General features: G+C 33.7%; 1 protein-coding gene across 2 annotated transcripts; it reads left to right on the top strand.

The window, feature by feature from the left end:
• The first annotated feature begins 42 nt into the window (after positions 1 to 42).
• Positions 43 to 10,173, top strand: LOC131165525 (uroporphyrinogen decarboxylase). Of its 2 annotated transcripts, XM_058123424.1 has the most exons (7): positions 43 to 1,543; positions 1,809 to 1,930; positions 3,457 to 3,567; positions 3,814 to 4,002; positions 5,113 to 5,238; positions 8,819 to 9,327; positions 9,753 to 10,173. In XM_058123424.1, exons 1-7 carry the CDS (start codon positions 1,432 to 1,434, stop codon positions 9,973 to 9,975), a joined length of 1,392 nt encoding a protein of 463 aa, XP_057979407.1. In that variant the 5' UTR covers positions 43 to 1,431; the 3' UTR covers positions 9,976 to 10,173. The 2 variants fall into 2 exon arrangements, with proteins under 2 accessions (XP_057979407.1, XP_057979408.1); XM_058123425.1 differs by lacking the exon at positions 9,753 to 10,173 and having other exon boundaries at positions 785 to 1,543; positions 8,819 to 9,512.
• Positions 10,174 to 12,116: the final 1,943 nt, after the last annotated feature.

The raw sequence follows: 12,116 nt of genomic DNA, 5'->3' as shown, positions 1-12,116 counted from the left end.
AAAAGATATTTACTCCCTCTAAGGCTTGACGAAAAGACAGAATTTTTTTTTTTTTTTTTTGTGGTTTGAAAAATATCATACACCTTTTATAAGATTTCAAAAATATCAACTTTTTGAGGTTTGTCAAAAAGATACAAACCTTTCCTCAAAAGAACTATTTTTTTTTGGGGTAAAATATAAGAGGTGATTTGTGTCTTTTTCGTAAATTTTAAGGGGTCCATGAAATTCATGAAATCCCATGTCTTAAGAATTTTTAAAACCTTAAGGCGGGTCTTTGTCAAATCTCCTGCTTTTTGTCTTTTATTTTATATGTTTTTTTTTTTTCAAATTTTCTTTTCTATTCCATTCACAAACCGAACATGTTATTAATAGTAAATGTTGTTCTTAATAATAATAGCAGGAATGTAGGAAATTTTGGGACCTTTAGGCAGTTAAAAATTAAGAAAATAAAACTTAGAAATAAAAAATTTTAAAATTAAAAGTAGAAATTTTAAATAAAAAATATTAGTAACTTATTTCATTAGTATTTTTTAAATTAAAATAATCCAAAACATAACTAATTTAAGCTCATTATTGTCCTTGAAATGAATTACAATTGCAAAAAATATAAAAATAATAAATATGTAAAAGAATATAGAATATAAAATAGTGTAGTAAAAATATAAATGGATTTAACTCTTTATTTTATTGTTATATTGTTAAATTCGCTTTTTAGTGCTCCAAGTGTAGTTTTATTGTATATGAAAATTGAAAATGGTAAAAATAATTTTTGGAATTGTTTTTTTTTTTATTTAAAAAATTAGAATTTTTATGGACATTTTTATTTATTTGAATTATAAATTCACATGGTATTTTATTTCAATTGTAATTAAATAATTTATATAAAATGATTGATTTAATTTTAGATATTAAAATATTTTAATAAAAATTCATACAAAGCAAGTAATTTATTCGAAAAACTTAATTTTAAATATTAAAATAGTATGACGATAAGATGGCACAACAATAAAAATTTCTTAAAATCAAAATAAATCCTAATTTGAAATTTTTTGCTTGAATCCCTGACCAACGATAATATTTCAATTCAATAAAATGCTTATTGAGATGAATGAATTTGTTTTTCGTTGTCAATGTAACAGACTAAAATTATAAGAGCTGAGTGTAACTATACATACCCTTTTATAAGTCCAAACTAAGATCATGCTACTACGCAATCCAATTTATTATGTATGAAGGCGGAGTGCAATATAAAGTTTATCTTATCTTTGTGCTTCCTTCCCTCATCCAAGCGAAGACCCTCTTCCGTCCGCTTAGCTATAGCGGAAACCAAAACCAGGAGGAAATTTAAGTTCGAGAGTGATCGACGGAGAATGCGTAGAACCTTTCATCTCTGAGAAGAAGATTGAAGCTTGGAAATTGAGGGCGGCCAACATGTCGTGCATCTGCAACTGCTCAGTCTCTTCTTTCGCCTCTCTCCCGAATACGTCAAAATTCTCCTATCTCTGCAACTCAAAGCCGCCTAGAATCCGCTGTTCCCTTGGAGGTATCTATCAATTTCTCTCTTCCTTAATGTTCCTTTTGTCTACTGACTAGAATAATCTTTCCCAATTATTGTCCCTTTTGAGTGATTCTGTTATGCCTTGGATTGGCTTTGACTTCATCTTTTTCCTAGACTTCAAACGATTTCTGTAGCATTAATGTCGTACATTGTCCAATTGAAGTTAGTAAATCTCTAGCTTTGTGCGAATGACTTAACACTTTGTTTTGATCAGTAGTGTAGAGTTCTTATTCTTGAATCTTCCTTCCAGGAACTGTGGCTGAACCCAAGGCTGTCTCTGCAACCGAACCCCTATTGCTTAATGCTGTTCGAGGGGATGCCGTTGAAAGGCCCCCTGTCTGGCTTATGAGGCAGGCAGGGAGGTATATGAAGGCAGGTCTAATGCGAGCTAGCATTTTTAGTAGCATCAGTTAATGTTCTTGTTCGATGGTTTGTCAAGCTATGATTCTGTTCTCAATAGTCAAGAATCCTAGTTATTTTTTATGGGAAAGATTTGATCTAAAGAATTTGCATCTCACTTGATCATCAGTCATTGAGGTTGGGTTTGGTTTGGTGGAGTATATTCCTAGGACTGAAATGGAATAATATGAGAAATGTAAGAAAAAAATTCTAGGGTTTTAATAATGTAGAAAAAAAGTCACGTGTGCAACAGCTCATTCCATATAACATGAAATAGGATAGGAAACATTCTAATGCTGTGTTTGGGAGCATGGATTTTGGACCTTGAATTTGGATTTGGACAAATTTCAATACAATTGTATATGATATCTTATTTAAATCCATACAACTCCAAATCCAAGACTTCTCCAAACATAGAATAATGGTAAAATTTGGGATTAGTTATTCCTTGTCTTTTCTTCATTATGGATTCATAAAATTTTTTTCATTGTTATTTATTTTATGATGACAACATATCTTCTTTTATAAATTATCTAATCCTTATATTATAATTGTTCTATTCCTATGGAAACACTTAAGTTTTATTCAAAATTATCCTAGAAATATGCTACTTGAAAGAATGCATGAAGTTGTTTAAAACACTCAATCTCCTCTACCCTCCAAACCAAAAAAAAAAGAAAAAAAAGAAACTAAAAATCTTTACCAAAATATCATGCCATATTGTTGCTGTCATTTTACATTAAAATTTTCCATTTCTGAAATTCACAGATTGATTGTAGATTTAATCTGCACATTTCTATGAATGCTTCTACAATGCTGAATCTTCATCCAAGGAGCACATTATAACCCACCAGTGAAGGTCCATAGAAAGTGATCAACTGAATTATCTCATGTTTAGGGTTTCATGACAGATAGCACCAATATTTGCTCTTGGTAGGCAGTATTTTAACTTCAAGACTTCCACATTGGTATATATTTTTGTTTCTTCCAACCTTGGTTAAGAAAGGTATTTTATATCCAGAAATCAGAAACCAAAATCTTAGCTACAAATCAAAGACCCAGGAGTGGCCTGATTCTGTGTCACTTGATGATGATTGTGTCTATCTGTAATTCTGTTTAACCTTGAGGTTTGAACTGAGTGTAGGAAGCCGAAGTCCTTTTTTCTTAAGCAAGCCAGTATCAGGTTGCTTTTAGGACAGTAGTTATTTTATCATAAGAATCATGTGGTCTAACATGTTAGAAATTGTACTTTTGCATCTATTTTTCTAATTAAACTCTCATTTTAACTATTCATGTATCCTCTCATTTTGGTATCTGTTTCTTTTCTTCCTAGCAGTGACCGAGTGGTTTTGCTCTTTGTTATTTGATTTTATGTTGCATTTGAAAATCATGCCTGTACATAACCAAGGTGGTTTGCTCGTAGTTATTTCCTTTTATTGCAGTTGTGCCTAAATGTCTTATAATTCAAATATCAATTATTTGAACATTTCATATGATAGAGTTATCAAGTCATCTGCGAGAAGTATCCATCTTTTCGTGAAAGATCAGAAAATGTTGATCTTGTAGTGGAAATTTCTCTACAGCCGTGGAAGGTTTTTAGGCCTGATGGGGTAAGACACCTTGCTATATGTCATTCTTATAATTTGAGATTCAAGCATTTCACTTTGTAAATGTACATGCCCAAATCATCAGCTTTGCATATTCAATTGCCTGAAAACACTATCCTTCCTACCATGCTAAGCTAAGCCTGGATTTATAAATGGACAATAAACTTATCACATAAATTCACATTTTGTTTCTAATTACTGCTATGAGCCAACTGCTCATTATATTTTCTTCGTTCTCTGTCGTAACAGGTCATTTTATTTTCAGACATACTTACCCCTCTCTCTGGAATGAATATACCTTTTGACATTATAAAAGGTAGAGGTCCTGTCATATTTAATCCTTTGAGAACAGCAGCTGATGTTGATCAAGTGAGAGAATTCAATCCTGAGGATTTTGTCCCATACGTTGGGGAAGCATTGACAATCTTGAGACAAGAGGTCTGACTTGGCATGTTTTCCTTTAATTTCCTAGAGAATGACCCTTTTGTTAATTCTCAATTTAGTAACTAAAAAAACCTCTCTTTTTACTCACATGTTGCATGTTGAGATAATTTTATCAATTCTCTGACCAGATTGGTGTTTTATTACTTTAAAGGCAGAAGCACTTAACTGCTGCCTCATATGGCACCAAGGAAATTTGAAATATTTACAGGAAAGAACCTTTATCATCATTAATGTTACTAAACCTTTTTCTTTTCTCAAATGGAAAAAGGTTTGGCATCTTGTGCATATAACCCCAATGTCTTCGATTCTTATGTATAAAGCCCACTGATATAGGACCCTTTCGTTGGGGTGAACTCAAAGGCAAAGATCAGACGCATAAAGCTACAAGGTCTGTTAAAATCAGTCTCCTAGTCAGTGCAACTGTAAATAATATAAAAGTACCAAAGTAAAAATAGCTCAAAGCAAACACCAGGATTTACGTGGTTTGACTTTGAAGTTTGAACCCTTTGTCCACTGGGAAGGATCATGAAAATTTAAACTATGAATTAAACAGAGGTATTGTGGAGACAGACCGGACCTGACAATCTTTTTCATAAGACAAGTATATTTGTTATGCTCAATTGTTCATTCGGTTTGAACATTTTTCTTTCCTCTGTGAGGTTGGGTGTATCTGGGGCTAAGATATGAGAGCATTGTGTGATTCCAATGTTTATTATATCTCTGTTTGATTCTTCTCTCCTCCCTTGCTCAATGTATGCAGGCTTGAAAGCTGAGCCATGTAAATCCTGGTTGTTTTGTGTTTATTTTCATTTCATTTGGCTACAGTTGTCTGAGTTGGAGTTTGATCATAAGAGGCATTGTAGGTTTACGTGTCCCAAGTACGGCCTATGGAGATCCTTAATGTGTGCAATTTTTTACTTTTGATTTATCTTTTTTCCCACTGTTTCATAGACTGGCATATTTGATGATTCAAATCATATTATATATATCTTACATTGGCAATATGAGCTGATATTATCAGATAATATAAATGTTTAATTAATGTTTTTGAACTTGGTTGATATTTAGAACTGAGTAGATTCATCTGTATCTTTGATTTGTCAGGTAGATAATGAAGCAGCTGTTTTGGGTTTTGTTGGGGCTCCTTTCACCCTAGCATCATATGTCGTGGAAGGTGGTTCATCAAAGCACTTCACCAAAATCAAGAAATTAGCCTTCTCTCAGCCAAAGGTAAATTTGAACAACTTTAAAACTGGTTTGCTGCACCTATCTACACAGTTGTATAAAACCAAGGCTACTGCTAGAGAAATGTTAACCTCCCATGTGTTGCCCCACTATCCAAGGCATGGATAATGTTTGTTGTTAGTTAGGGGTTTGAATCTTGTACTTGCTTACCTAGAGGAGGGTGGGACTTATGGAAAGGCCCCTCCAGTCTGTGGATTAGTCAGGCCCTAAAGGGGACCTGAGTACCATTGGTTATGAAAACAAATACTTGAGAAATGTTAATGTTGTGAAAAACGAATTGCACAGCGGAATATATTTGTGTAGGATCAAACACACTGGTGTAGGACAGGTCAACCTATGTCCTACAGTTTCAACCCTCACACAAGCACATACACTTAATACACTTTAAATTAAGAATTAATTATCCGAACATAAACACAATAAACCAGATGACATTTTACATGTTTTGGGATTTTCAAAGGGTGTATGATGTTGTTAAAAAATAAGTCCTAAGAGTTCTTTCACAAAGGAATCAAGTTAAATGCGGAAAAGATGCTATTTCAATATTTCTAGAATAAAGTTCTATGTCTAGCAAGCAATATTCCCACAGTTGATTTTAAACTAGCACGTATCAATATTGAAGTTAATGAATTTAAATGTGGTATTCAAGTATGGAATTTCAGGCTTTCAAGCAAAGACTTCAATATAAGCAAGGGTCTACAATATATAGCAAGGATTCAAACACAAGTACTAAAATTACCAAGATAATTGTTTGGATGACTTGATGTTGTTCAACACAAGTCTTAGACCACGCTAGAAAATTCCTTGGAACAAGTTTTGAAACACTGAGACGAACACAGCAATGTAATGGAGGGGAAGTGACCGTGTGGGGGGTATTTTGGTGTGTTCGTGTGGATGCATTGGAGGATAGTTAGAACTCATCTGAAGTTCTTCATGCACACTTTGAAATATGGATATGCATGTAGCAAATGAAATGATGGATTGGTGGTCTTGGGGTGTAACTTGGTGATGGTCGTGTGGGTGATGGAGGGACGTCATGAAGGTGGGATAGGGATGGAGTCGCTGGATAGAATAATGGTCTCTCACCACTTGATCTCCGAGGAAAACGACGAGCCTCTCACTACACAACTACAAGGATTGGGCAAAGCTTAACGAGCTTCAACAAAGGAATTTCCTTTCAATATCAATACTTTTCTCTCTACATAGTTCTTACAATGAAGGGGTATATATATAGCTAGCATGGGGGGACAAAGACATTAAACTACTAACAATTCCCACACAAGCATGGGAGACCCAAATAATAAAGACACCAACTTACTAGACACATTAATTACTCTTACAAGTTACTAACAAAATAAATGCTCCAGCTTTCTAGCCACAATAAATACTATGCACAACTTACTAACACTCCAACTCACTAGACATACTCACACAATTTCCTAACATACACATGCAAGCAAGTTGTCTTGCATGTTTACAAATTAAATACAAACAAAAGTCAAAGGGAGACCCAATTCATGTGGGCCCAATGGAGCCATGTGGGGCCCACATGGGTCTTGAACTCGGACTTGCTTCGGCATCTCTACTTGGGTCTTTCTCACACTGAAAAGTATTCAAAACAAGTCTTCAAATAATCTATTCAAAATCTACGAACAATTATGAATCGATGTGGACATCGGGAGGTCGTCCACGTATCATCATGTCAGCAAAGGAAATGTGGACATCAAAGGGTTGTCCACATGTCAACATATCAGTAAAGGAAATGTGGACATCGGGAGGCCGTCCATGTGTCATAACATTTGAAAATGACATAGGTAGGGCTTGTTGATCCCCATCACACACAATGCAGTAAATGATGAATATACAGTACAATCCACAACCACAACAAGTATATGAAAGCAATAACAATAGCACAAGGAAGTACGTGGTTCGGCAACGCCTACATCCATGGGAACAAATGACAAAATTCGCTATCTTCTTGTCCAAAAGAAATAAACAGTGTACACCACTCTTATTTTACAACCATTCCTCTACAAATACATTTGATATGACATACAAATAGAGTTCTGGAGGTTTTCCCTTCAAACTCCAACCATATTAAAGTGCCTCTTTCAAAATTCAAAAAATTTGCGCTGGGTTCCCGAGCCAACCGTCGACGGGTTTAGACATAATGCGTATTGTCTGAAATTGGGTGCCAAACCGTCGACGGTTTCCCTGCTGCTCCTCAGCACTTTGATTTTCCACCATGTTCTCTTCTTGTACATGCATCTCATTCAGTATATGAGCTACATATCACAACAGTTAACGACTTTGAGGTGAAAAAAGATCTTAATGATTGAAAAGAATCCAACATACAAATATGATCATGATTTTATGATTTGTCACTTGTTATTCATTTTAGCAGCTGCTGGGTAATACATGCACATATAGACCTTTATAGGCAGCCCATTGGTGTACACGTGGTTTCATAAAGATATGGATTTAACAACCATAGATTAGCTTAATCGCAAGGCAATTTTGGATGGTTAGCGATTTTGGACTATTAAAACATGTTATATTAAATTATATTCAACCCAATTAGTCGTTTTGTATTTCCAGGTCATATATATAAATGTCTGTTATGTTCATCGGATTTGGACAATTTTGTCTTCTGCATGAGGTTGGGTTGGGGTTTTGTTTGAGTGATTCTGATCTTTAGTGTACCTTTGTTTGATTCATAATGAAAGTTCTCTCCTCTCACCTGTACGAGTAGGTATTTAAAGATGAAAAATGTAAATCTTGGTGTTTGTTTTTTCTCCTTTGTTTATTTGCTTTACCGTTGCATAGATTTTGGGTTTGATGACAACAATATTGAAAGTACCAGATTGTGTCGTTTACTCAGATGGTCCTTGTTGTCCAATTGTAGCAGTTGGCTTCCTTTTATAGATAGCCATACATCACCTAGTAATTGGAATTTTCTAGTGTGATAGAATCCATGATGGTGTCTCAAAACACAAATATGACAAGAAGAAGCCTTAATTCCCACTAGGTGGGGTCTGTCACATGTCTCAAAACTCAAATGCAAGTTCATTTTTCTTTTGTTTGTAATAGAGTTTCAGATATGCAGTACATAGTTTCTAGCATCCTCCTGGATTCACCCTTTCTGAGCCTGGAGACCAGCTTAAAGCGTGGTAGCATGCACACTTAGGTGTACATGGGTGAAAAATTTTAAAAATGTGGTGATTGAAGCTGTAATTGATTTATTTTTCTGGGCTTCCTTTTCTGCTTCACACTTACCAAATCCTCATATATTTTGTTCTTTTTTTTTTCTTTTCTTGAGCTTCACACTTGCCAAATCCTCATATATTTTGTTCTCTTTCCTTTTTTTTTTTTTTTTTTTTTAAACATGGCAATTTAGATTAGAGATCGAAGTTATACACACACGGGCAAGGTCCAGTCTCTTAATTTTTTTTGTATTTTGATACACTAACATTTACTGAACTTTCAATCCTCCAGTAGGTCCATTCTTTTCAATTATTTGCATCTTGATACACCAGAGGTTACAAAAGTTTAAATCCTCCTGTAGGTCCTCCATGCACTTCTTAAAAAATTTACGGCCTCCATGGCAAAGTACATTCAGTACCAAGCTGATTGTGGGGCTCAGGCTGTTCAGATCTTTGATTCATGGGCAACTGAGCTTAGCCCTGTCGATTTTGAGCAGTTCAGCCTGCCTTACTTGAAGCAGATTGTGGATTCTGTGAAAAAAACCCATCCAAGTCTTCCTCTAATCCTCTATGCAAGTGGGTCAGGAGGGTTGCTTGAGAGGCTGCCCCTGACAGGTGTTGATGTAGTTAGCTTGGATTGGACCGTCGATATGGCTGAAGGTAGGAGGCGATTGGGACCAGACGTGGCGGTTCAGGGCAATGTGGATCCTGGCGTTCTTTTTGGCTCGAAAGAATTCATCACTGATCGGATAAATGATACCGTGAGGAAAGCGGGTAAAGGGAAACATATTTTGAATCTTGGGCATGGCATTGTTGTAGGTACACCGGAGGAGAATGTTGCTCATTTCTTTGAGGTTGCAAAGGGAATCAGGTATTGAATGGAAGGTCTAATTTGATTTTCTTCTATTTGTTTTTATTGTATCATTAGTTTTCTTTTTCTGCCTGCTTTTGCTTGTATCTAGTACTGCTCATAGGAGCACGCCAAATGATTGAACTGGCCTAATTTTCTTTTGACCCAACCTGTTTTGGTACATACCAATTCATTCAACTTCTTCACTTGACGACTTAGAACCTTGGTTTGCTGGTGAAGGCATCTCCATCTGTTTGGTGTATCAGAAGGACAATTGCCATGAAGCCCCAACAATAATGATTTCTTTTTTCTGTAACTTAATAGTTTGGCAAGTAGCTCTCTCACAAGAGAGTGGCCTACCTAATTGATCATTATCATTTTAGCAACATATATATATTATTATTGAATTAAAAAAATATTTTCATGGAGTGGTTTGTTTGGTGCAGCAAGGCGGGTGCCTGGTGGTTTCCCCACCATATTTATTATAAGAGAGGAGTCAGTTTTTGCTCAATATATGGGGTTTCAAACTTAAGCACAGCCCATGTGATTTTTGAATTGGTTTGGCGAATTGGAGGGGTTTTCTTCTTCCTGCTCTATATATATACAAAAACCATTGGTAACTTGGGATATGTTATTTATTATGGAATCTTGGGATCTCATTGCAAGTAGTGTGACATCTTATTTAAGTGAGTGGTCCCTTAACATTATTAGTTTAATAGATTTTGAAAAATCATGTCACACAAGCATTACTTGATTAGTTGTACTCCTGATATTAAGTGGCATTTGCTAGTAGCATGGTGGGGTATCTCATGGTGAACAAGATCTATTATACTAAATGTTTTATGCACAATAATTTATTTGATTTAATTTTTGTAAAGTAAAAATTTAAACTATTCATGATTACAATTCCTTAAAGTATTATAACTTTGAAGTCTCCGATGAGCCAAGACTAGATCGAATTCAATAGAATTTAAGTATGCGCCACTTAGTAAGGGAGATTGGTTAAGTTTTATTCTATGTTGGACATCACCCTTGACCTGTCTAATTTTATGTACTTATTGAATTATAAGGATTCAACCCCCTCAACCCCTGAACATAAAACATACCTAGAAGTATCTCAATGATTAAAGCATAAACTTCTAGATTGAAGGCTTAAAGTTTCGAAAATAATAAAATATAGTTTAAACAAATAATAAATTATCTTATTTTATACTCTCAACCTTACAAATAAATTAGGGTAAAAAATATTAACTTACATTGAAGTTTCTAAAATTTTAAAATTTTTTTAAAATTTGTTCAGAAGACACAAACATGGCCTTATAATATTTTATCAAACATAAAATCTTTTAAATGTAAGTATGTCAATGTCTTTTACTCAGTAAATAAATAAATATTTGAAATTAAAAATAAAAAAAGAAATTATGCCAATTGAGTAGGCAATAAAAAGAAAGGTGGGGTGCCTAAACCCTATTCGCGTGGTTCATGGCGTCCGCCACTTTTGCTTAAAGGACAAAATTCAAAATAAAACAAATACTGTCCCCAAAAAATATAAATAAATAAATAAACAGTCTGAACAAATCTGTGGACCGCTCCCCTAAAGTAGAGGCGGCATACTTTTCATCGCTGAGCTAATCTATCTATAGTGGGGAATATTCGGTGGCCTGATCCATTTTAGGCAGATGATTGCAACCATACAAGGACAGGTACGTTGTCCTTATGGACCAAAATCATATACTTGAATTTGAATAGTTCCCAGAGAAAATTTGTCTCTACTGTTTGGGTTTGCTACTATTATATTGAAATTCTCATATTCGATTTTTTAAAAAATAAAAATATATATGAAGTAAGAAAAAAAAAATATTTATTTTTTAATATTATTTTTATAATTTTTTATAATTTTAAAAATAAAAATTATATAATTTCATAATTAAGCAAGCATAAACACTTAAGTGTAGAAAAAGTAAATTTTTTGACTTACAATTTGACTGTAAAATTTTTATTGGGTCTAGCTCAATATGAACATGAAATTTTTTTTCGGTTTTAAGTTCACTTATTGGATGCGATATAATTTTAAAAGAAAACACCAAATAAAAAAAAAAATGATCCCATTTAATATTGGAGATGATATAACAATTATTGGTGTATTTTAACATTAGTATATTTTTTGTATATTATAATATTATTATTTTATTATTATCTTGGAAAAAAAGATGTACTTTCGATTGGATTATGATCATTTATTTATATATCTTATAAATACATAAAATTAATTACATGAATATATCTTGAATCTAGGGTTGTATCTATTTAATATGTACATATCTTATTTATTAAGTACATGGAAAATGAAGAGTTATTTCGTGCCTATAAATAGACCCTTAGCATTAGCACAACACATCAATCATATCAATCTCTTATCTTCATTTTCATCATATCATCCCTTTTTTGAGAGTTTGACAAGTAAAGAAAAGTTTTTTTTTTTTTTCGTTTTGGGTTCCTTCATTTGTATAGAATTAAAGAGGGTCATATGATTCAAATCAAACTGTTGTACCCTGCGGGAGATAAGTTTTAAGAAATTTTGGAACACCAATTCATGGGTTAAGTCAATAAACCGCAGAGAACTTGAATCTCCTTAAAGAGAGCGAGATATTCATTTCTCAGTCTATTTGTGAATTGTATTTATATTTATATTTTTATTTGTGTTTAATTTTGATGTTTTGTTGTTTTTATTTTATTAAATTTCCTAACAATAATAATAGTAAAATTACAGCAATTCAACTAAATCTAACAAGGTTTGTGTCCTATTTTTT

This window comes from Malania oleifera, chromosome 10 (assembly GCF_029873635.1).
Source record: "Malania oleifera isolate guangnan ecotype guangnan chromosome 10, ASM2987363v1, whole genome shotgun sequence".
NCBI lineage: Eukaryota > Viridiplantae > Streptophyta > Magnoliopsida > Santalales > Ximeniaceae > Malania > Malania oleifera.
This window is presented reverse-complemented; position numbering and strand designations above follow the sequence as displayed.

What these genes read in the sequence shown, in the direction of transcription:
- LOC131165525 (XM_058123424.1), top strand. Translation starts at nt 1,432, where the DNA reads ATGTCGTGCATCTGCAACTGCTCAGTCTCTTCTTTCGCCTCTCTCCCG. An exon ending in TGACAATCTTGAGACAAGAG is followed by an intron (nt 4,003 to 5,112) that starts GTCTGACTTGGC and finishes TTGATTTGTCAG; the next exon opens with GTAGATAATGAAGCAGCTGT. An exon ending in TAGCCTTCTCTCAGCCAAAG is followed by an intron (nt 5,239 to 8,818) that starts GTAAATTTGAAC and finishes ATCCTCCTGTAG; the next exon opens with GTCCTCCATGCACTTCTTAA.